Raw genomic sequence first — 21517 nt, 5'->3', positions numbered from 1 at the left:
CCGAGCTAACTCCTCTGTGTCTTAGCACGACACACACTCTGTGCGTTGTGGTGTGTGTCTCAGAGTGGAGTGGGCGGAGTCTTACGTCTTCAGGAGAAAAGATGAAACAAGTTAAAAAAAGAGAGTTTAGGAGACGAGACGAAGTTTATTCAGACAGAGATATGTACAAACACAGAAACATGGACCCAGCTCTGCTCCTCTCTGCTCAGTCTGTCTGTGCCTCCTTCTCCCTCTGTGTGTGTATGTGTGTGTGTGTGTGAGAGAGAGTGTGTGTGTTTCATTATTCTTTAGGTCGTCTGAGCTGATCTCAGTCTGAAAGTTTCTTATAAAAACAGATTTCAGACGCTCACGATTCAGGCGATTAACTTCACACTGTATCCTTCACTGGATTCTGTGTGTGTGTGTGTGTGTGTGTGTGTGTGTATTAACTGTGATCAATATGAGGTCAGGGTTAAAAAAAACAGTGGGGACAGAGCCTCTAAATGTTACCTGTGAGACCTAACTTCATCTGTCAGGTCCCCAAATTTCAACACACACACACTCCAGTTTAAGAGGACTCAGAGATGATTGGGCTGTGTGTGTGTGTGTGTGTGTGTGTGTGTGTGTGTGTGTGTGTGTGTGTGTGTGTGTGTTGGCCTGCAGCTCTCAGACCTGAATGTGCATCATAACTTGTTTACGATGAATCTGGAAGTCCTCGGGCACCGTGTCTGCAGAGAAACAGGTTAAAAGTCATTTATGAGGTTGGTGCTGTTTCCTGTTCAGCGTTAATGAGATGTGTGTGTGTGTGCGTGTGTGTGTGTGTTTCCAGGGTCATACCGTTACACCTGTAGCGCAGGTTGGACCAGATGATGTTCTCCTGAGAGAAACAGAAAACGCCGAGACGACCTCCTCTCATCGTGGTGTCCACCACCACGCCGGAGTCCGCCACCATCTCCGAGCCCTCGAAGAGCCTCACCCTGACACACACACACACACACACACACACACACACACACACACACACACACACACACACACACACACACACACACACACACACACACACATACACATTTAAACATCTTTATCAGAGCTCAGACATTTTTAGATACTGAAAACAAAACTGACGGCTAAAATAAAAAGGATCGGACATGTTTAGTTTCTTTTCTGAAGACAGGATTTTTTTTACTCCTCAGCTTTTTTCATTCTAGGGATGCACCGATCCGGCTTTTCTGGTTAGGGTAACCTGAGTAATTACTATTACAAACGTTATAATGACGTCACCGTAACCGACAGTGAAATGTGGCACGTTACCATGTATCCGACCTGGCTCGCTCAGCAAATAAAACGTGGGGAAAAGAGTCAGACACACAAGTAATGATGAGTACAATCATGTCGACACATCTCAAACAAAGAGCTGATACTAAACTAAACATAAAAACACTTTGTTACCTTACTTCAGTTAACATTTTGGGTATCTATACTTGAGTAATTATTTTGTAGCTGACTTTTAACTTCTACTCCTTACATTTTTAGGCAAATATCTGTACTTTCTGCTTCGCATATTTTAAAAACATTTAACAACAAGCCTCGTTACTCCTGGTTCACTCCAGCTTGTCATCATTCAAAAGAAACACACCAAAAAAGTAAAAACCTTTCCTAAAATCGCTGAAATTGCATCATCCTGAAAGACTTTATGATTGTGGATGGAAGAGATATATAGAGGTAAAACCATTTCAACACCCTATTAGTTTGTATGTGATCCATCACACCTGCACACCTCTTTAGTTACTCTTACGTTTATACTTTAAGTAGTTTTGAAACAAGTACTTCTACACTTTTACTTAAGTAAAAATCTTGAGTTGATACTTCAACTTCTACAAAAGTCTTATTAAGCCCGAGTATCTACACTTCTGCTTGAGTAATGAATGTGAAAACTTTTGACACCTCTGCTTTTCAGCAACAAATCTCACACAGCTGCATGTGTGTGTCTGTGTAACCTCAGTCAGAGAGGATCTCATGCAGCGTCTTTGGATCAAACCAACTCCAGGGAGAGGGGTGGAGGCTTTTTGAGGTTTGAATGTAAAACACAAGTAGCTGACTGGGAGAAAGTATCAGAGATAACAGGAGAAGACTTAAAAATGAGGGGTTAATCTGGAGAAATTATAGTCAGGAGTGGAGCCAGAGACCGGGTTGAAAAGCAGGAGAATTGGCAGGTCTATCAGCGTTTTCACAGAAACGCTGAGGGACTGAAAATGCTGTAGTAAGCATGCCAGGCCTGCAGGTGGGGCTATAACTGTCTTGTCCAGAAGCAGCTTTTGGTAGATCTCCACTGAAGAAGAGTTGAGCCGATCATTTGATGTATTGGCTAAAACTAAGAGCAGGAGTGGAGCAACAGATGCTCATTTTGTTAAAAGACAAACACAGATTCAGCAGATTGAGCAGCACAAGCTCAACACGGTAGTTTGTGATGATCGTAACAACGGTTCTATTGTACTGTTGTATGCGCTCCACTTAAAACACCAGCTTACTGTTTACACGGCAACGGTGACGGCAGCGTTTCAGAAAAATCCCACTCTGGAGGCTGTTTTCAAAAGTTTGCATTTTAGGTCGGCTGAAACGCAACAAAACTTTTGCGCTTCACTCTAAAACTTTTGTCTCATAAACGGCCCCTAAGACTGGCGTTTTCAGGATGGAAGTAAACAGACACCACTTCTATGTCAGAGATGGAAAAAACAAGAACTAGGGATGGGTACCTTTCACATTCGAAAAAAAAGGTTACTAAGCCCGGTACCTGGCAATTGGTACCTGTACCCATTTGTTTGGTAATGAATTATAAAAATGTATTCTTCAATATATAACCTTGCAATGCTGTGTTCATGTCCGGCATGGAAAATCTCCTACTCTCCCACTCCCTCACAGTCACAAGGATGTGTTTAGATACTTTAACATGGTACCTTTTGTTTTTATGTGAAGTGGTACCTGGTACTTTTGACAGAATTCAGTTGGCACCTTTCAAGTACTGTATTCGGTACCTATACCTAACAAGAACAGACATGTGAACTTCATGCCCCAGAGCAAAAACTGCTAAAAAACTAAATGGATTTGCAACATTAAAGGTTTTTTTAAAAAAAAGTAACACAAGAATTACTTTCCCTGGTAACTAATTACATTTATGAAAGAGTACAGTTACTTTAGCTCAGTACTGAAGGTAATGAGTATCTATAACTGATTACTAGTTTAAAGTAATTTTCTCAACACTGATGACTGAGAGAGTAGTCGAGGTGGAGATGATGAGTTTTATTCAGTGTTTGTTCCTGTTTGAGTGGGCGTGGCCACAACCGACACAAGTGTTCATGAATCAGCATCCATCAAATGACATTTCTGGCTCTTCAGATGTTTGGAGTACCGTTGGTTCCTCCTGTCTTCTGCATCCCACAGTTTGAATCTCATGGGCCGAGATTTTAGTCAAGTTTTGCCCAATCTTATTATTTTTTGTCAAAACTTCAGAATATTTCCTGTGATGTTGTGAAAAAGTGTGAGGGAAACGCAGCTAATGACACGTGATGAGAGTTCAGGTTTAGCCGTGCAGATACCAGAAGTTTCTCCACAGAGGCTTTCATCGGATTTTGACGTTTCTCTGACATCATGACTTTGATAATGTGTTAGTGATGAAGACAGGAGCAAAGTCGTCAAAGCAGACGAAGGTCGGGGTGACTGTGAGGGAGGAGAGGGTGAGGTGTCACTGACTGTCAGGGAGTTTAGAGTGAACTGTCCCTTTAAATCCTCTCCTCACAGAGAGTCACAGAGCTCAGCCCATCCTGAGCGCTCTCACATGTGTGTTTTTAGGGACGTGTTTATAACCTGTGAAACCAGTCCATCCCCGGCCTGAGACCAGAGCCCGGCCTGAGACCAGAGTCCGGCCTCTCAGAGAGGACACAGGTCTCCTGTGGAAACTTTCCTCTCCCTCTCTGCGTCTCATCTGCATATCAACGGCTGCCCGGGTCCATTCCTGCCAGGGCTTTGGCTGTCATGGAGACCAGCACAATGGAGTACTGGGGGGCCCCGGGGCCACAAAGAAGATTCAGAGGGGAAAGAATGCAGTAAGAGTACAGACAGAGAGAAACACACACACACTGTACCACTGAGCTCAGAGAGCTGCTCACAGAACCACTACAACAGGGACTAAAGAAAACCCTGATCCACTGTAGAACTGAGACCTGCAGAGTCAGGACGGGAGCACAGAGGGGTCAGAGGGTTTAAAGGACTAAATGTGTGATTTTAAGTCCAACTGAGCTCAACATCTAGTTTTCAGATCCTGGTTCTGGTCTCACCTGATGTAGCCCACCTGGGGCCGGTGGCTGAGCTGCCAGCGGTACGAGGTTTTGTCCTTCCAGCCCACGTTACGGGGATCCTTCCAGAGCAGGGTCACCTCTCCAGGTGTGTCCCCGGTGTGCCACAGGGCGTTCCTGAGGAACTCTCCGGGTCCGGTCCGGGACTTCACGGCCTGCAGGACACACACAGAACCACAGGTTGATCAATCAGGTATCACCAAAGAGAGAAGAGAGTCTGAAAACTTCAACACAGAGGATCAGCCTCAGGAGGGGTTCAGGATCTGACCACACGGGGGCAGCAGAGAGCCGGATCACAGGAGGACCTGGACTCTTTAGGAACACTGGTGTAGTGGTATTAACAGGGTCTTTGGTCACATTTAAAACCACATGAAAGACTTTTTAAGACCTGATCAGGAGAGGAACCCTGACCAAACAGGTCCAGGTCTCAGGGAAATAGACAACAGTAGAGTTTAGAGTAGAACACAGTAGAGTCCAGCAGAGACCTTGAGCTGCAGGGCGGGCGTGGCCATGGACCTGAAGGGCAGGTTCTGCCAGTAGGTCTGCTCCGTCTGCTTCCACATCACCACGTAGAAGCTGGACGAGTCCTGGTACCCGAAGATGAAGCCGGCGTAGTCGTCGTCCGTTATCGTGTTGACGTGAAACGTTCCCTCAAAGTCCACGCCGTTAAACGCCGTGTAGCCTGCAGACACACGAGGAGGAGCAGGGTTAGACCAGGACCAGGTCTCTACAGGGCTTCATGTAGCTTTAAATCAAAGGACATACCCACAGCTAAACCTGGGTCACTGTTCATGGTCTGGACTATCTCCATACCCTGAAACAGAGACAGGAAGCACATGTTTCATGATGGTCAACACGCCTCAACAACACGAAGCCAAAACTGCCTTAAAGTAAAAGGTCACCTGGTTCAGAACCACCCAGTTCGGGTCGATCTGTGCATCCCCCTCTGGGTCCAGGATCACGGTCTGGTAGGCTCTGAAGTCTGTTAAGGTGACCTCAGCGCTCTCTGGACACACGTCGATCAGATCCATCACCGCATCGTTATCGAAGTCGTTCTCACAGACGTCCCCGATGCCGTTCACTGAGGACACACACACACACACACACACACACACACTCAGTCTTTAAATAGTGTTTGTCTCTCTGCTGACTCATGGATCTGGCCCTCTCTGTACCATCTGAGTCCTTCTGGTTAGGGTTGACGATGAGTCGGCAGTTGTCGTAGTCGTCCGGGACGCCGTCGTTGTCGTCGTCGTGGTCGCAGTCGTCTCCGAGGCCGTCGTTGTCAGAGTCCAGCTGTGAGCTGTTGGGGATGTCCGGACAGTTGTCTCTGCTGTCCTGGTGACCGTCTCCGTCCCTGCAGGAGGACAGGAAGTGAGACTTCAGGGAGCCTCAGGTCTGAGTCCTGATCACGTCTCCATCCGTCACACATGACGGCTTCATGCTGCTGTGAGACCTGTTGGCTGTGTGTGTGTGTGAGTGTGTGTGTGTGTGTGTGAGACATACGTGTCCTGGTTGGTGTCACACACGTCTCCTACCAGGTCGTTGTCGATGTCAGTCTGAAACACACAGACGTTCACACTGTGACCTTTGACCTTTAGATGTTGTTATAACAGCTGTATGATCGCACTCTCTGACCCTCTGATCAATCTGGACCTGGACTGGACCCACACCTGGTTCTGATCCACCAGGTTTCTATCAGTTCTGAGTTTAACAGATGCAGAGGACAGTTGCATGATTCTGGCAAAATGTGTTTTTTTGGAACTGAAATCACGATTCTCTGTCGATATTTCTCCCAAAATGTTTACTGCATGTGTAAGCAAACGAAAAAGAACTTTTAAATTATAATCAGTTGGGATGAGAATTGATAAGACGTCATTGATATCAATGCTCTTATCTACTGTGATTATTGATTCCCTTTTCAATTCCTCCGGTGAATTTTCTCTGTTCAAAAAGTAGTGTTACAGGTTTTCTGGGTCAACATTTATTGACAATGCTACTTGCTAGCTGTTTGGGTGGCAGTAGCTTAGTCCACAGGGACTTGGGTTTGTAATTAGAGAGTCGCTTGTTCAAGTTCCGGCATGGACCAAGATTGGGATTGGGCTATGGAGAGAATTTTGTTTCTTTATTATTCAATCAAAAAGAATAGCGGCCCGCCAGGCTTAAAATACACTGTACTGTTGTGTAGAAACCATGACAACGCGTGTACCATGGAACAAAATGTATTAATCACTCACTGACTAAGCTAACTTAGGGCATTATAATTTGTTTTATTGTATTGTTGTTGTTGTTGTAGTTGTGAGTGTACGGTGGACTGTGGCCAGAGGCTATCAACTTAACTCCAGGCGTTGTGTGAGAGGGAAGTGGTAGCTGGCGCTCGCACTCTAAAGCCAGGTCAAACCAACCAATAGAAACTATTCTCTCATCCACCAGCTTAGGCCCCGCCCATTGAGTGCAGTAGAATTTGCAAGCAAAACTTTGGAACTTGCAAACAAAGAGGACTGATTTATAAGCAAAATGGAAAGAAACATGTTCTCTGTTTTTTTTTCTTTCAATTGCAACCTGTTGTATTTCGATCTCAACTTTTTTTCATTTCTCACTTATTCTCTTTTGCTTACAAATCTTTTTTTTTGTTTCAAATCTATTCTTTTTGATTGAACAATAAAGAAACAAAATTCTCTCCATATTGGGCTGATAGATTGGGGGCTATCAGCATAATTTACCGAGCACCGTCGAGGGGCTCTGGAGCAAATTAGCATATCCCCCAACAGCTCAATTTTAGACGTCCTATTGTACAAAAGCGTTTGCTAAGTGAAATTGTACATAAAAATATAAACTGGTCACAGGATCTGGATATCTCTGGACATAAATAAATAAAAATGAGTGAATATTGCACATCACGTGACGCCAATGTATTGTTTGTTTTTTTTACATGTTATTAACTGGAATAGGACATCTAGTGTCTCAAAGTGGTTATAGCCAATATGAGTTGTTCGGAGCCATGTGCTTGCTGTAGTTATGTTGAAATCAGCTTTGAGCCTGCTAAACTTTTCTTTTCTCTTCCTGTTGGAAACATTTTCCTGTTTGTATTTTGACTTTTAGAGTTTTCAGTATTGTTCACTGAGACTAAATGTTTCCCTGATATAAGTCAAAATTCTGTTTTAAAACCAAAGTTTTATCCATGTATGCTAACTGCTAGCATATCTATGCAATTTCTCATATACACTAGCATTAAGCTAACACTGTTTTTCTATTTGGTTTTTTTATATTAAGACCTGTCTGTGTTTGGAAATAAGATAAGATGTCATGTGTGAATCGAGATTGTGATCTTCCAGTGATTAACGGTGCAGCCCTGATGCAGAGGATAAAACCTAAAGACGGAAAATCAGTGGACAAAGAGAAAACAGCATCTGAGCAGGAAACAGTAAAAAGAGCGAACAGAAGAAGTCCAGAGATGTGGACTGTGACTGTGTGTGTGTATGTGTGTCTGTGTGTGTGTTTATACCTGCATGGGGTTGCTGAGCTCAGGACAGCTGTCACAGGCGTCTCCCACCCCGTCTCTGTCTCTGTCCGTCTGCATGGGGTTGGGAACCTTTGGACAGTTATCCAGGACGTTTGGGATTCCTGAACACACACACACACACACACACACACACACACACACACTCTTGTTCAGTTGTCTCTTGTGTGTGTTGAACAGGAGGAAGCTGCAGACAGATGCCGTCTCTCACCGTCCCCGTCGATGTCCTGGTCGCAGGCGTCGCCCTGCCCGTTGCTGTCCGTGTCTTTCTGGTCGCTGTTGGGGACGTTGGGACAGTTATCGCAGGCGTCTCCAAACGAGTCGCTGTCCGAGTTCTGCTGGTCTTTGTTGGACACCAGACGGCAGTTATCCTGAGGACAGAGGACACCATGTCACTTCACACACACACACACACACACACACACACACACACGCGTCTTCTCACCTCCACATTCTTGATGCCGTCTCCGTCAGCGTCTTCGTCACACTGGTCTCCGATGCCGTCGTTGTCGGCGTCCTCCTGACCCGAGTTTGGCGTGAACACGCAGTTATCCTGAAGAAGATAGAAACAGGAAGTGACACACTCACATCCAATCACACTTTGGCTGAGAGGAAGCACAGCCACATGACAGGAAGTGACATCATACTCATCCTGGCGGCGGCGTGTCTGACCTGTTTGCAGTGTTTGTTGTTGTCCATGCAGGGCAGAGAGCGGTCAGGATAACCATCGATGTCTGTGTCCATCCCACAGGTGTTCCCGTTACCTGCCCAGCCCACATTACACTGCACACACACACACACACACACATACATTAATACACAGTTTGATACACACAGAGCTGGATGTGTGCGTGTGAGACACTCACCCTGCACGCCACCTCTCCGTTCCTCTCCATGGTGCAGTGAGCGTTGGTGTCACAGGGGTTAAAGGTCAACGCTGAACACGACTTCCTGGGGAAGCATCCTGAGGTCTGGTTACCGAGGAAACCGGGTTTACAGCCTCCACACTTATAGGAACCCTGAGAGAGGACGGTACATTGAGTGTCCACCAGAGGGCGCTGTCTCACTGTGAGTCAGACTCAAGCTGAGGGCTGAGAGTTTGTGTGTGTGTGTGTGTGTGTGTGACACTCACCACAGTGTTGATACACACTGAGTTTGATACACAGGCGTCAGGTAGATCCAAACACTCGTCGATGTCCGCACAGACCTGAGAGACAGAGATGACGTCACCAGAACTCTCATCACTTATTTTAAGCTAGTCATGGGCCCCTGGGCTGCTCTTAGGCAATGTTGCCAGATCTGGTGATAGAAACAAGCGACTGGCTCTGAGGGAACAAGCCCAAAACAAGTTCAACAGGTGACCTGCCACATTGCGTAAACAACAGACCTCTTGCTAAAAGTATAAACATTTATTTTTGTTTCCAGTAAACTGACAGTAAACACAATCAACATAAAATATTGAATAACTTATTTTTTAAACTTTGATTTAGAGAAAATACATGTGCATTAAGCAAATTGAGGATAAACAGTCCATATAAACAATTTGAATGATACATTTTTCTTTGATTAAAAAAGTTAGTTTTTTGTAATTTTTTCGTCTCTTTTTCGTAATCTTTGTATTTATAGTGGATCATTACTTTGTATGGCTCATTTGGTTTTGTCTTCAGTGATATTTTTACTACTTTTTCTCCTGTGTTTGTCTGGAGATCCTACATGTAACCATGGCTACATTGTTTACATGCGAATTCAGTTGTTAGCAGCCTGTAGCATGTCAATGCTAACTGGTGCAAGGCCGGATGTTTCCCACAAGGTGAGGAGAAGGAGGTGAGGACAACTTGCTGGTTCTCAGGTGTGAGCTAAGAAGTGACGACATGGACCTGTCCTTCCATCCATCGTTAATGGGAACGTAAGATCTATCTCCAATAAGATGGACGAGCTAGCCGTGCTAACCCAGCAACAGAGGGAATACCAGAAGGCAGAGTAGCATCATGCTATTCATAGACATGGCTAACAGAGCTAACACCAGACACCATGGACCTTTTTGCACTTTCTATTCACTTTCTTACTTTTGTTTTCTTGATTGCTGCTGTGACTTAAATTTCGTTATACTTGTTACAATGACAATAGAGTTCTTATCTATTCTATTCATGTTTCTTTTTGTTTTGAAGAGCTGAGAGAATCAGATGGGGATCCTACAGGATACAAATCAAGCCCAAATGAGCAACTACACTTTAGAAATCAAGCCCAAAAAAACACAGCCCACGACTGATTAGATTTTTCAGAAAAACAATTTCAAGCAGACTTGGCAACTATGGTGATAGCACCACCACAAGTAGACAAACCATTGAGGATGATTGGATAGGAAGCATATTTAAATTTCTAAAGAAAGTTTGACCAATCAGAGGGCCCCGTGACACGTCTAGTTCAGGTGTATGTGTGTGTTGGAGTGTGTTTGTGTCTGACCTGTCTGTTACTCTTGGCGTAGTCCAGTCCTGTCCCAGCTAACGGCGCCCCCCACAGGCCTGGAGGACAGGGCTTACAGGTAAACCCTCCCATGGTGTTCACACAGGCGTCAGGAGAGAAACACGGCTGCAGCTCACACTGACACACACACACACACACACACACACACACACACACACACACACACAGAGGAACATAAACAGAGATAAACTCTTTTCTGTGTGTTTCAGACAGCGGCGTTCCTCAGGGATCTGCTCTGGGTCCTGTTTAATTCTCCTGACGTCCTTCCTCTGGGTCATGTGATCAACAACTGCTGATTTCAGTGATGTGTTTGCTGAGTTTTTTTGTGTCTGAGTTTCTACAGTTTGTGTTTGTTGTGTTGTAGCAGAGTTAAGGATGAGCTGTTGTGTAATGTAAGCAGTGATGTTGTTGGTGTGTTTTGTGTTGTTTGTTGTTGTTGTTGTCACCTCATCGATGTCCTGGCAGTGCGTCCCGTTGCCCTTGGTTCCAGGTGGACAGGGTCCACAGGTGTATCCTGGGTAGTGCATGCTCTCCATGCAGGCCACGCCCTTATAGCAGGGGTTAGGAGAGCAGCGAGAGCGGGGCTCATGGAAACCTGCACAGGGAGCAGACATGATGTCCTCAATCAGGTCCTCAGAGTTACAGACTGGAGTGTGTTAATAGACTGAGAGACACGGACTCACCACAAACCTGACACTCCAGGATGGTGTTTCTGATCAGAGACATCTCCTTCACCTGTCAGAGGGATGACATCATCATGACACAGCGTCACACCTGTCCTCTGTCTGATAGGTTTTCATTCAAGCCTATAACCGTGTTTCCACCAAGTGGTTCAGTTTGTTTTGTCTCGGTACGGCACCTTTTCATGGCGTTCCACGGACTAATCCTGAGACAGATCCTCAAATAACCGAGACGAGCCGATTTTTAGGGACCCTTTCGACTAAAACGAACCGACCCCAGAAGGTGGAGCTACAACACTGCAGAGAGTTGATTGGTTGAAAGAATCGTCACTTCCTTTGTGACAGGGGCTGTATCTCTCCCATAGACAGTAAAAAAATGGACGTCATCTTGCTCGGCAAGAAAGTGAGGTCTCCACAAAAACTGCTCCCCCTGGTGGCTGGCTGCAGTATAGGTGAAAAAATCCATCTCCCCAGTCATTCCAGATGGGCTGTGATCAAACTTTAAAAAATTAATACACCTGGTATAAATGTTTCTCACGTCCGGTTGTTGTGGTGATTTGAAGATATTATTTGGCTGTCTTGTATCCAAGTCCTCTTTTTCTGAAAAGTTTTGTTTTCATTAGTTATACCAGGTAAAAAACGAGGTTTTATGTCATGTTTAACGATGATTGACAGCTGCCGTTCTTGTGTATTTTTTTCGGGGATCGTAAAATATGTCGGGAGGTAGAGTCAGGAAGTGATTAGACTCTCGAAAGAAAAAAAATATATATTATTTTTGTCGTCAAGCTCCACTCAGATTCTCCCAGAATCCCTCATCGTCTCTACTGCACAGACTCTGGCTTCACACTGCTACAATGGTAGCACCTGAGACAGCAGTATTTTGGCTTCAAAACCGTACAATGATAAATGGTGGAGCCACGCTGTCCACTCTATATATACCAAGGGTCTTCAACCTGTGGCTCTTTGACTCCTTTGCAGTGGCTCCTTTTAGCTTAAAAAATATAATTAAAATAAAGGTCTTCTAATATTTTTCTTACAGAGGGTATTAATGATAACGACATAGACACTAAGTAAAAACATAATATATATATTTTTTTAATAAAAATGCATCACCTCTTGGAAAAAAAAGCTTTTAATTTTTTGTGAATTTTTTTGCAGTTTTTTGAATTTTTTTATTTCATTTTTTTGACATTTTTGCAAATTAAGAAAAAGACTTGCATATTTTTTGAAGATTTAGCAAATTTTTGATTTTTTTTTAATACTAATCCCTTTTTTTGCAATTTTAGACAGTTTTTACAACTTTTGGGTATCGAGCAAAACATTTGCATTATTTCGGTTTTTGCAAATTTATGACATTTCAGCATTTTTTCAAAATTTTGCACATTTTTAAATTACATTTTTTTATTTTGCAAATTTTGATTTTTTAAAAAAATTTCGAACTTATTGAAATTTCATACATTTTGCAAATTTATAAAATCTATGACACTACAAATTTCTTTTTTTTTTCTTAAATTTGCAAAATTATTAAAAATAAAAAACTAAGAAATCACGTGTGCAAATTTATAAACACAAAAACTTCTCGTTTAGATAATTATTCACCTGATCCAACACTTTTTTGTTTTAATGTGAAGATAAAGTAGATTTTGCGGCTCCCAAATGACTTTTATCCAGGTGAGCTGAGGCAAAACGGCTCTTTGGAAAGTAAAGGTTGCAGACCCCTGCTAGATACAGAATATGATCTCTCCTGGCCACTGTGTGATGCTATTGCGTACCTGACGCTGCTATCAGCATCCTGCTTACACGCCGTCTACCACTAGGGGGTACAGTTGGCTGTGAAAACGAAAACAGGACCAGTCTTTACCGATCCAACCTGTACCAAACTGTACTGATCTAAACTGGACTGGACTGCTTGGTGGAAACGGGGCTAAAGTGTCAGCTCACATTGTCAATTAAGAGACCAGTGACTTCCAAAATAAAACAAAGTGTGTCCAAACCAGATGGTTTTTATCTTGACTACAACAACAAACTGACATACTGAGCGGATCCAGAACAGGACTCAACAGGTCTGAGGTTTTAAGGCCCAATGTGGATGAAGAGAAACTTATTAATGGAGTGAGACGTATCAGGCGTGTCTGTCTCACCTGTTCTCTGATGTCCTGTCTCAGCTCTCCCAGGATCTGGTTGAAGATGATGAGCTGACCAATCAGAGCCTTGGTGTGATCACCTGACAGCAAACCATCAGGTTTCAGGTCAGTGGTGGGTTGAACGTCTTTGTTAGAGAAAATGTTTTGATAGTTTATTAAAAACAAACTCACCCAGGATGGAGTTCACCTCTCCGTTCACTGAGGGACAAAGAAAGGATCAGATCAGAGAGATGTGTGACTAAAACCTCAGAAGGACTTCTCTGTTACGGTTTCAAAGGTGTCATGTGACCTGTGTTATACGCAGACGAGTCTCCCTGGAACGGACAGTCCGTCAGAGCTCCTGCTTTAGCAACACTGCCCCCTAGAGCCAGCCTGAGGGACTCCACTGCACCCTGACTCAGAGACATGAACATTCAGACATTCAGAGCGAGACGTGTCACAGATGTGTCACAGGTGAGTCCAGACGCCGCACTCTCACCTGCAGGCGAGCGTACGCCTTCTGCCCGTGTCTGATCTCCACCATCTCGGCCTCCCTGGGCAGAGGGACCAATGGGGGCAGGCCCTGACTGGAGTCGGCCAATCGGCAGTTGACGTAGAGCTCCATGTTCATGTGGTCACGCTGCAGACCGCCCAGTCTGAGGATGATGGAGTGAGTCCGACCGTCGGCCAACGCCACGTTCTGCAGGTTCACTGTGTGCAGCTTCCCGTCAGCGCGCACATACCGCACCAGGACTGAGGAAGAGGAGGAGGAAGAGGAGGAGGAGTTAGTTCAAAGTTGATCTGTGGGATGCAGAAATCAGAGTCAGCAGATGTCTCCCCCTGCAGGTCAGAAGCATTATGGGTATTCTGAGTCAAACACCACCAGCTGGTCTCCCAGTGAAGCAAACCTGCTCTTCATCATCATCCTCCTCAGCAGCTGCAGGTGAAAGAATGAACTCTTTCTTTAAACTGGGGTCAGAGGTCACACAGGAACACGCCCACTCAGGGTTTAATAAAGCGTGGGTCAGATCACAGACATCAGGCTGTCAGGAGATCAGGGTCTGTCATTACCCTGACGAAGGAATCCTTAAGGTGAAAACAAGACCAGGTCTTTCAGAGACCAGCAACAGAGTCTCTGTTTGTCCCTCGAACACCTCAGGCCACCTGGAGAATCTTCACTGTTCGGTAAATGAGGATAAAAAATAAATACATTCTACCACAGCACTAAACTAGAGTAGAAGAAGTTGTTTACTCTGTTTACATTTTATTCTCTGATTCCTCTTCTTGGCTGAGTTGAGTCACAATTTCATGATGGGAATTGTTCATCACACAGTTATCATGGTGTGACGAATCATAAATGCCAGGATTTTTGTACTTGGGACACCAGCAGCTCCTGGTGGAGAAATATCAATGCCGCCACATATCCTATACTTAAAGTGATCCTCTGGGATGGAACAAGTTGAGTCCTATCACAAGGTTTAGGGCAGAAATTACCCCTACAGCAGTGTTTTTGTGCAGCAGAAGCCCAGAGCGCTCACACCAAACACCCCCTCCCTGCTCCTCTGCTGGTTTCCTCTGCACTCAGACGGGGCCACATTTTACTTGACCAAAAACACAAATAAACGGACTCCCACTGAAAAAATCTGATATCCGTCTGCATTCACGCTTTATTTAGAGAATTTTCAGCGCGTTACTTTCACACAAAAACACAGCTAAATAAGGCTCTAGTTCTCATCATGTCTCTTCGTCCTGGCAGACTACCTGCGTTTGTTTATATCTGGCACACTGCGCACAGACTGATACACTAAGCGGCGAGCACCTTGTAGCCAGCTGTGGATCTGCAGCGGAGGAAGCGCCGTTTTACGACACGATGAGAACTAGAGCATTATTTAGCGGTGTTTTTGTGTGAAAGTGACGCGCTAAAAACTCTCTAAATAAATAACTAAATAACTTTAACATGTTTATTAGTTTAAATAATAATAACCCCAACTAAATGAGCATGTTATAAAAATTAACGCAAGATTAACTTGTTGGCTGTCAGCCATTTTCAGAGCATCTTGAACGATCTTTCAAGACCCAAATAATCTTTTCTCTGACTATGTAAATACCAAAACTACCCAAGAAGGGTGGACCCTCTTTCTTTATGTCTCTCTTCCTGTTTTTGATTCAAAAACCAGACAAAACTTACTATCTCTAATCGCGTTCGTCTTGAGCGCTCCATCCTTTGATCCTCTCCATGATCTCCGTCGTCTGTTCTCACGATGGCGCTGCTCTTTCTCTCTGAACTACTGCGACACATCCTCAGTTGGAGCGTGAGCTGCCTGAACTTTTCTGACTTGCAGCGTCTCGCTATGTCTCTGTCATCTCACATCTTCTCCTCATATCCGTGCTGAGCTCTCATCCAAAGAGCACACCGCTCTCACCCACAGTAGTTTACAAGCAGGATTTTGATTGACAAGCTCCGCCAGACCCTGCCTCCCCTCGTTGTGGTTGCAAAACGTCAATGGCAGCGAACTCGGACATTTTAATATTGGCCAATTGAAAAAAAATGTGGATTTACAAATCTTCTCTTCTTTGTGTTTTCATTTGATTAGTCATTACTCCAATTTTGTAATGTCAGAGAAATCAGATTTTTTATTTGGGGACTTAAATGTGATTAATCAGATTGATTAATTACAAATCCAGTAATTAATTATATTATTTTTTTTAATGCTGGACAGTACTAATTATCATATCATAACTTAAGTATTGTGATGTGTATTGTATGTGTGTGAGTTATTAAATGTGTTTGTGTGTAAATAAGTCATTATTCTGAGAGATCTGGAGCAGGTCTCTGTCTGGACACAGTTTTTTGGATCCTTTATTACGACCCAGGTCTCAGACTCAGTGGTTTGTGTGCTGGTCTTTGGTTTTGGAGGGTTTCTGTGATACTGACACCAGCTTATTTTCTTCACGTTTCAGATTTGTAGTGACTGCAGACTGACTCTAGTGGACGCTGGAGGAACTGCAGTGTTTGTTTCCTCTCCCTTGGCTTCCTCTCCTCAGCCCTGTGGATGTTACACGCATATTATCAGAGTGAGAGCAGAGCTGGAAGAAAGCGTCTCCTCCTGCTGTCACATTCACTCACTGCGTCCAGTAAATAGTTTATGAAATTCTGGTGATGTCAAAGTTTCCGAACATACCGAGCGCGTCAGGGCCGCGGAGCTGAGCCGAGCCGAGCTGAGGGGGAATATTTCCATTCATAAAAAAAGAGAGTCTGAAGTCTGAGTGGAAACATGAGGGAGGCTCAGCTCAACATCACACAACACATGTAAGATTAGTGTTAGTGATGGAGGAGGAGGAGAGGAGACGCGTTTGGAGAGAAGCCTTCTCAAACACGCCAGGAAAGCAAAGCGAGTCAGATAAACGCCAAACCTTTGTTGATCTTCCCCATGACGGCCAGCTCCAGGTACTTCCTGTTGTCCTGTTTGCTGTAGACCCCCATCAGGACACCGCCAAGCTTCGCCGGCAGCCGAAACGTGGACACCACGTAGACGTCACTGAGCGCGCTCAGACCCCCGGACAGCTTCTCCACGGCTGCTACGGTCTGCTTTGAGTCCTGCAGACCCAACACATCAATCACTGAGGAAGAGGAAGAGGAAGAGGAGAAAACAGATTTATTTATGTCTTATAGGTCTCAGACGGACACTCTGAGGAAGACTTCTCTATTCTCTGAACTTTGTTTTAAAACCAGCAGAAGATAACAGCGTCATCACAATCATCACTGGATCCATTTTTCATACATTTAATATTTTACAGACGAGAGCATCACTTTCTGGGTAACTGTTGAGACTTTTTGGAACAAAAGCGATTTCTAAATCACAAAAATAACATCTGTTAGACTGTCTCACCGCCTGAATCTATCAGAGCGTCAGTGTGACTGTCCTGGAGGATATCAGGCTGCAAAGAAACACCACAGAGGAAGAAAAACAACACACTTCCTGTCTTCTGTCCTGCTGCTGAGGAAGTCACAGCGAGTGAACGCTCATGCTGATAGACACACGGCAAAAACCCAAAACTAACCAAGTGTTTGCGTCTTATTTTCAGTATAAACAGTTCAATAGACTTAATCTGAGCCACATTCACCTGACAGGTCTGGAAGCATGTCTGATTTCACGATATTCAATATTGCTTTTACACATATTAAGGTCTAGTTGCACTTTCAACAGCCTTCATGTGACTTGTTTTGTATATTTGTATGTATTGTTATTAAAGATGGGTACCTTTCACATTTGAAACGATACAGTACCCGAACCCGGCAATCTGTATCCGTACTCAATGGTACCAATTTTCTGTACTTTTGTGTGTTTTTAAAAGTAAAATCTCTAAGTTTTTCAATTTAACATATTTATTCTTCAGTGTAGAAACTTGCAATGCTGTGTTTATGTCCAGCATGGAAAAACGCCTACTAATTCACTTTCTTACAGTCACAAGGATGTTTTAGCCCAGGGGTCTTCAACATGTGGCTCTGGAGCCTCATGCGTCTCTTTGACTCCTTTGTAGTGGCTCCTTATAGCTTTAAAAATATCAATAAAATAAAGGTCTTTTAATATTTTTCTTCCAGAGGGTTGTTAATGATAATGACACAGACACAAAGTAAAAACATGATATAATTTTTTTACTAAAAATGCATCACCTCTTGAAACAAAGCTTTTAATTTTTTGTGATTTTTTTTGCAGTTTTTTGAATTTTTCATAATTTTTTTTATTTCATTTTTTTTTTACATTTTTGCAAATTAAGAAAAAGAGTTCCACATTTTAACAGATTTCGCAAATTTTTGATTTTTTTTAAAAATAAAAATCTCTATTTTTTGCAGTTTTAAAAAGTTTTTACAATTTTTGGAAATTAAGCCAAATTTTGAAATTGCATTATTTAAGTTTTTTTTTTTTTGCAAATTTATGACATGAATTTTGCACGTTTTTAAATTAAATTTTTTTTATTTTGCAAATTTTTAACAACTTATTGAAATTGTATACAATTTCGCAAATTTATAAAATCTATGACACTACAAATTTATTTATTTTCTTAAATTGGCAAATTTATTACAAATAAAAAACTAAAAAATCACATGTGCAAATTTATAAACACAATTTTTTTTTAGATAATCATTCACCTGATTATACATTTTTTTGTCTTAAAGTGAAGATAAAGTATATTTTGCGGCTCCTGAATGACTTTTATCCAGGTGAGCAGAGGCGAAACGGCTCTTTGGAAAGTAAAAAATAAATTTAAAAAAACTGCAAAAAAATCACAAAAAATTAAAAGCTTTGTTTCAAAATGTGACGCATTTTTAGTAAAAAAATATATATATATATTTTATGTTTTTACTTAGTGTCTGTGTCGTTATCATTAATACCCTCTGTAAGAAAAATATTAAAAGACCTTTATTTTAATGATATTTTTAAAGCTACAAGGAGCCACTGCAAAGGAGTCAAAGAGCTGCATAAGGCTCCAGAGCCACAGGTTGAAGACCCCTGAGTAAGGTGAAGCTAAAATGGCTAATAGCTGATCCCGGGTTGATCTGATTCTAAAGGTAACGTTGGTCCCTGAACGCACCACAGCAACAGGTTAATCAGAGAGCAGCCTGTGGGGTTTGTTTCCAGAGCACAGAGGATGAAAGTGACAAAGAGAGGAGGACAGGGGGAGGATGGGGGAGGACAGGGAACTGAGGGAGACTGAGAGGGAGGAGAAGAAAGTGGAGTCAGGTTGAGGTTTAAAATAAAGGTTATGGTTCCTGTCTTTTTCTACCTGGTGAAGTCTCAGAGAGGAGGTTTAGGTCAGGTCACAGATCCACTGGGTCACAGAATTTGGTGTTACACCTACCGCCTTCGTGAACAGGTAAACCGGACTATTTTCTGACGGTAACATAACTTTCCAGTACACCCTGAGTTAAGACGTCTCAGTGTTCAGTGGGTTTAACTTCCACACAGACTGTACAACAAACCTCCACATCTCCTTAACGGAGGCAGGGACGTTAGCAGGTTAGCTCGGTGTTACCTTGTATGTCCGGTCCGTCCGGGATTCCCGCCGAGAGTCCAGCCCAGATGACTGACAGCAGAACCGGGACCAGCGTGCTCCGACCCATGGCTGAGAATCTAACCGAGGGAACTAGACCAAGAGGAGGGACAACGAAACCCCTAAAACCGGATCCCAGATCCGATAAAAGGAGGAGATGGAGCAGAACAGGGAGTCCAAAGTCAGGCTGTCAGCAGGGGATCCGGACCGACGGAAACTTTGAGCCCCGAAGAGCGGAAGAACTGACAGCGGGGTCCGGAGCTCAGGGACGGAGATGCGGGAAGTTTGTGCCAGGAGGAGGACGGAGCAGGACCGGACGACCAGACTGGATCCACACTGGAGCAGAGGGGGCAGGGAGCCGGAGACAGAGCCCACAGACCCGCCGGAGGAGAGACTAACGGGCGGGTTCACGAGCGCAGCTGGAAACTGCTGCTGGCGCGTGCTCGGCTCTCCTGGGACTCAGCTCGTGCGCGTGGAGGAGACGATTAGCATAAAGCGCGCGAGCGGACAGTGATTATTATTATTATTATTATTATTATTATTATTATTATTATTATTATTATTATTATTATTATTAAAGAACAAAAATATTTCTAATAACTACTGAATTCAAATGAGATCTATGTATTTTTTCAAATATTTACTCAACTTTTTTTGTTTCCTTATTGAGCAATAAAACCGGTAAAAATCCTTAACGGTTTGGTTACTGAATTAAAAAAAAAAAAAGAATAAAAAACATTTAGTCTTGACTCCTGCCTTCAGCTTCAGTAAACTGAACTCTCCTCCATCACCACGTTAGTGTCTGTTGCTAAGAGCAGGTCAGAGGTCAAAGGTCAGAAGCTGCCTCCTTAATCTTTTGTACTAGACCTCCATTCAGACTTCCCATTCAGGCCTGTAGCAACCACAAAACAGGATTCAGAACCAATATAACCACTGGTGCAGGTTGAGGATGTGCTATAATCTTGCTAACACTCTGTCTTTTTCCTTTCACACTGAACCACAACACAGTGAGATGCTAACGAAACCAGACTCTTTAATATGCATGGATCTCACCAGGGGCGTATTTAGTGGTTTGGGGGCCCAAGGCAAACCCAGTCAATGGGGCCCTCTATGTCCTTGTAACTCATCTTCCTCAGAGCTAGACTGGCCTTCCCTGGGTCCACTGTCTCTTTCTGAGAATCAAGGCATGAGACAGTGCTAATCTTGTACATAGTAACTTAACGCAACTAAATGCATTTCCTCAAGTTCTGTACTTTAGTTTGATTTTGAAAAAAGTGAATGCATAATTTAGTCCACTTTGTCCTAGATTTGAAATCTTTTATGGTCAATTGACAGCTTATTTGTCCCACAGTGGGGAATTTACAGAGTAACAGTAACAACAGTAACTGTTTTTAGGGGGATGTGTAGCAGAAACACGTGGAAATAGTTACTTATTGCATGCAACATGAACTGCTACGGGAGTCAAACCATCAACCCCGCAGTGTTCCTGCCGGCTGTCATGTGACTTTGTGGCTACAGGAGCTCCTGAAGGAGCCACCCGCTGTAAATCAGACCGTTTCTGTTGTCGGAGTAAAGCTGGAGAAGCTGATCAGGGCTTGGTTGGTAGGGTGGAGTTCTTACAGGAATCTGGATCTCTACACCCAGAGGCTCCGGGGCCCCTGAGGTCCCCCTGCTGCCTGTTCCTGAGGAGCAGGGAGTGTGTTTGTGACTCCATGGATCAGTGAGAGTAGCTCTCCCTCTGAGAGTAGCTCTCCCTGCAGGCTCCTCTCACACTTTGGGAGTGTTTGTTTCTGGCTCTGGAGCATCGCCATGGAAACCTGCGTTTAACAGCAGGTGAGGGAGGGAGGGAGGGAGCTCCGCCCCCTGCTCCACACAGCCTGCCTCCTCCTTCTCCTCTTCCTCCAAGTGGAGCAGAGCGCTTCATAAAACAAGTAAAAAGTGTCAGAGGGAACTTCCTGCCTGTGTTTCTGTTTCCTATCTGTGTGTTTGGAGTCCAGATCCACAAACGGTTCGACATCAGCTCATTAAAGAGGGGCGGGAGGGCCGGAGCCGGGCCAACAGGAGCCGGGCAGGATTCCTGTGTGATGGCGTCATGTGCAGCTGTTTGTCCCCGGGGTCCAGACCCGGTCAGGGGGGGCGTGTTGTTGGGCTTTGTTGGGGTGTGTTGTGTTGGTTTCCATCTGACTCCACATGTGGATGTTGTTGTCTCATGATTGTTTTCCTCTTCACTGACTCTGGGCTGGAAACAGCAGCAGCTTTATGTGAGCTATTAATCTGTTAGTCTGCACTAATCTGAGCGCTGAGCTGCTGGTTCGAGCCCCGGAG

At 43.9% G+C, this 21517-nt stretch overlaps 1 protein-coding gene across 1 annotated transcript; it reads right to left on the bottom strand.

Moving 5' to 3' along the window:
- Positions 1 to 203: 203 nt before the first annotated feature.
- thbs3a (thrombospondin 3a) lies at positions 204 to 19636 on the bottom strand. The gene is made up of 23 exons (XM_074683770.1): positions 19175 to 19636; positions 16553 to 16759; positions 13638 to 13891; positions 13449 to 13551; positions 13331 to 13357; positions 13157 to 13239; positions 11019 to 11070; positions 10782 to 10930; positions 10315 to 10452; positions 8984 to 9058; positions 8718 to 8870; positions 8524 to 8634; positions 8297 to 8404; positions 8063 to 8222; positions 7837 to 7955; positions 5838 to 5890; positions 5507 to 5688; positions 5234 to 5412; positions 5097 to 5145; positions 4817 to 5013; positions 4314 to 4486; positions 817 to 956; positions 204 to 707 (listed from the first exon to the last, which is right to left on the bottom strand). The coding sequence occupies exons 1-23, from the start codon at positions 19260 to 19262 to the stop codon at positions 646 to 648; spliced, it is 2862 nt and encodes a 953-aa protein (XP_074539871.1). The 5' UTR covers positions 19263 to 19636; the 3' UTR covers positions 204 to 645.
- Positions 19637 to 21517: the final 1881 nt, after the last annotated feature.

The sequence above is a fragment of the Halichoeres trimaculatus genome, unplaced genomic scaffold (assembly GCF_033239565.1).
Source record: "Halichoeres trimaculatus isolate MK-OKI-2021-1 unplaced genomic scaffold, fHalTri1.1 fHalTri1_scaffold_12, whole genome shotgun sequence".
NCBI classification, from domain to species: Eukaryota; Metazoa; Chordata; class Actinopteri; order Labriformes; family Labridae; genus Halichoeres; species Halichoeres trimaculatus.
This window is presented reverse-complemented; position numbering and strand designations above follow the sequence as displayed.

Coding starts and splice junctions, on each gene's coding strand:
- thbs3a (XM_074683770.1), bottom strand. CDS start 19,262: ATGGGTCGGAGCACGCTGGTCCCGGTTCTGCTGTCAGTCATCTGGGCT. Junction 13,552..13,637: donor AGGCGTACGCTCGCCTGCAG/GTGAGAGTGCGG, acceptor TCTCTGAGTCAG/GGTGCAGTGGAGTCCCTCAG. Junction 9,059..10,314: donor ACGCCAAGAGTAACAGACAG/GTCAGACACAAA, acceptor TCTGTCTCTCAG/GTCTGTGCGGACATCGACGA.